Consider the following 1,443-nt stretch of genomic DNA (forward strand, 5'->3'; position numbering starts at 1 on the left):
CCTCACGGTAGTCCAGCAGAGCAACCATGCCATCTGGATTCATGTTTTCACCAATAAAGAATTGGTAGTTTTTGAAATTAGCGAGGATGTGCTTCATTTGTTCTGCAGCCCCTGTCATAAAAGGTTTTACTCTTTCTGGCCTCTGTTCTTCAAGTTTCCTTTTGATTGATTTCATGTAATCTTTGATGTACTTCTTGTAGGCTTCTTTCGTGAAGCTAGTTTCCTGCAAGTGATGGTTCATGACAATATCAACACCAGTGATTACTGTGCTTTCAGTACCTTCGCCCTCGGGCCCTTCAGCGGAGGCATTTCCACCAATGAGCGAGTCATCAATGTTACCCTCTGTCCTACTGACCATCTGCATAAAGAAAAAGCAGTTTCGTTGTAAAGACAAAAACACAACCAAAACACCTTCTACACCAGCAGTTCATGCATCTACCATCTTTCCACCAAACGTTCTTGGTTCTTGTTGAATACCACAAAAGCATCGTTTTGGGAAAAAACACGACCGTCGATTTCCTGAAACGGCTTGACTCAACAAGAGCTAACTGTTGACCTCAACGAAAATGGGGTCATTAACAATCAATTAGAAGTTGTTTCCAGTTATGGGCTGTCGCGTTGCCACATGTTGATTAGGGATAGGGAAAACGTTGACGACGGGCCCGGAGTTCCCAAGCCGGAAACAACATGACCCGGACAGCCCGCAGGGAGGATGGGCGCCCAGGCGGCGGACCTATTTCCAGGCTCAGCTCCGCCTCCACTTTTCTAGAAAAACCCGAGCCCGGAAAGAGCGTCTCCGCCAGGAGGCGGCGGGGAGGATTGCACAACCTCGGGCAGGGGAACGGCGGAAACCCGAGCCTGCCCGGCCTTGCCTCCCCCGCGCGGCGGCCGACACTCACCTTCCCCTCCACTTCCAGGCACAGCCCGTCCGCTATCTCCCGGATCTTGTAAATGTCGGAGAACATCTCATCATGGCTGATGTGGTCCCGGTAGATGATCATGATGGCGGCCGGAGGGAGACGACGGCGGCGCTAGCTTGGCAGGAGCCCGGAGCTCGGAGCGAGCGCGCTGGAGCCGGAGCGGCNTCCAGTGGCTGCTGACTCATTTTCTGTCCCTCCAACTCCCTCTGTGGACCTTCACTTTCCCAGTTCCTTCCCAATTGTGTAAGGTATTAAAACTGGAGGAGAGTCTCGGGGAGGCCGGATAGTCAGCCTCAACCCACCCCGTCCTCTTCCCATGTTCTTAATTCCACCACAGGGGTGAATTCAAGAGCAGAGTCACATTAGCAAGTGAGAACAGGTTTAATGTAACAAATAAGAGATACAGATTTCACAGAGAGAGTGCAGCATGCCCCAGCGACTGAGCAGGGCCCACACCAAGTATAATACAAAAGTAAGAAATACACATTTACAAAGTTCAGGCTGGCGCTAGAGAGAGCACAGC

General features: G+C 51.2%; 1 protein-coding gene across 1 annotated transcript; it reads right to left on the bottom strand.

Moving 5' to 3' along the window:
- Positions 1-6: 6 nt before the first annotated feature.
- On the bottom strand, positions 7-1,079 carry LOC103583503 (translationally-controlled tumor protein-like; the record flags this gene model as incomplete). The annotated part of the gene is made up of 2 exons (XM_008564800.1): positions 900-1,079; positions 7-358 (listed from the first exon to the last, which is right to left on the bottom strand). Coding segments are annotated over exons 1-2 (454 nt in total), but the record flags the coding sequence as incomplete, so codon positions are not given.
- Positions 1,080-1,443: the final 364 nt, after the last annotated feature.

Source organism: Galeopterus variegatus, unplaced genomic scaffold (assembly GCF_000696425.1).
Source record: "Galeopterus variegatus unplaced genomic scaffold, G_variegatus-3.0.2 Scaffold23630, whole genome shotgun sequence".
NCBI classification, from domain to species: Eukaryota; Metazoa; Chordata; class Mammalia; order Dermoptera; family Cynocephalidae; genus Galeopterus; species Galeopterus variegatus.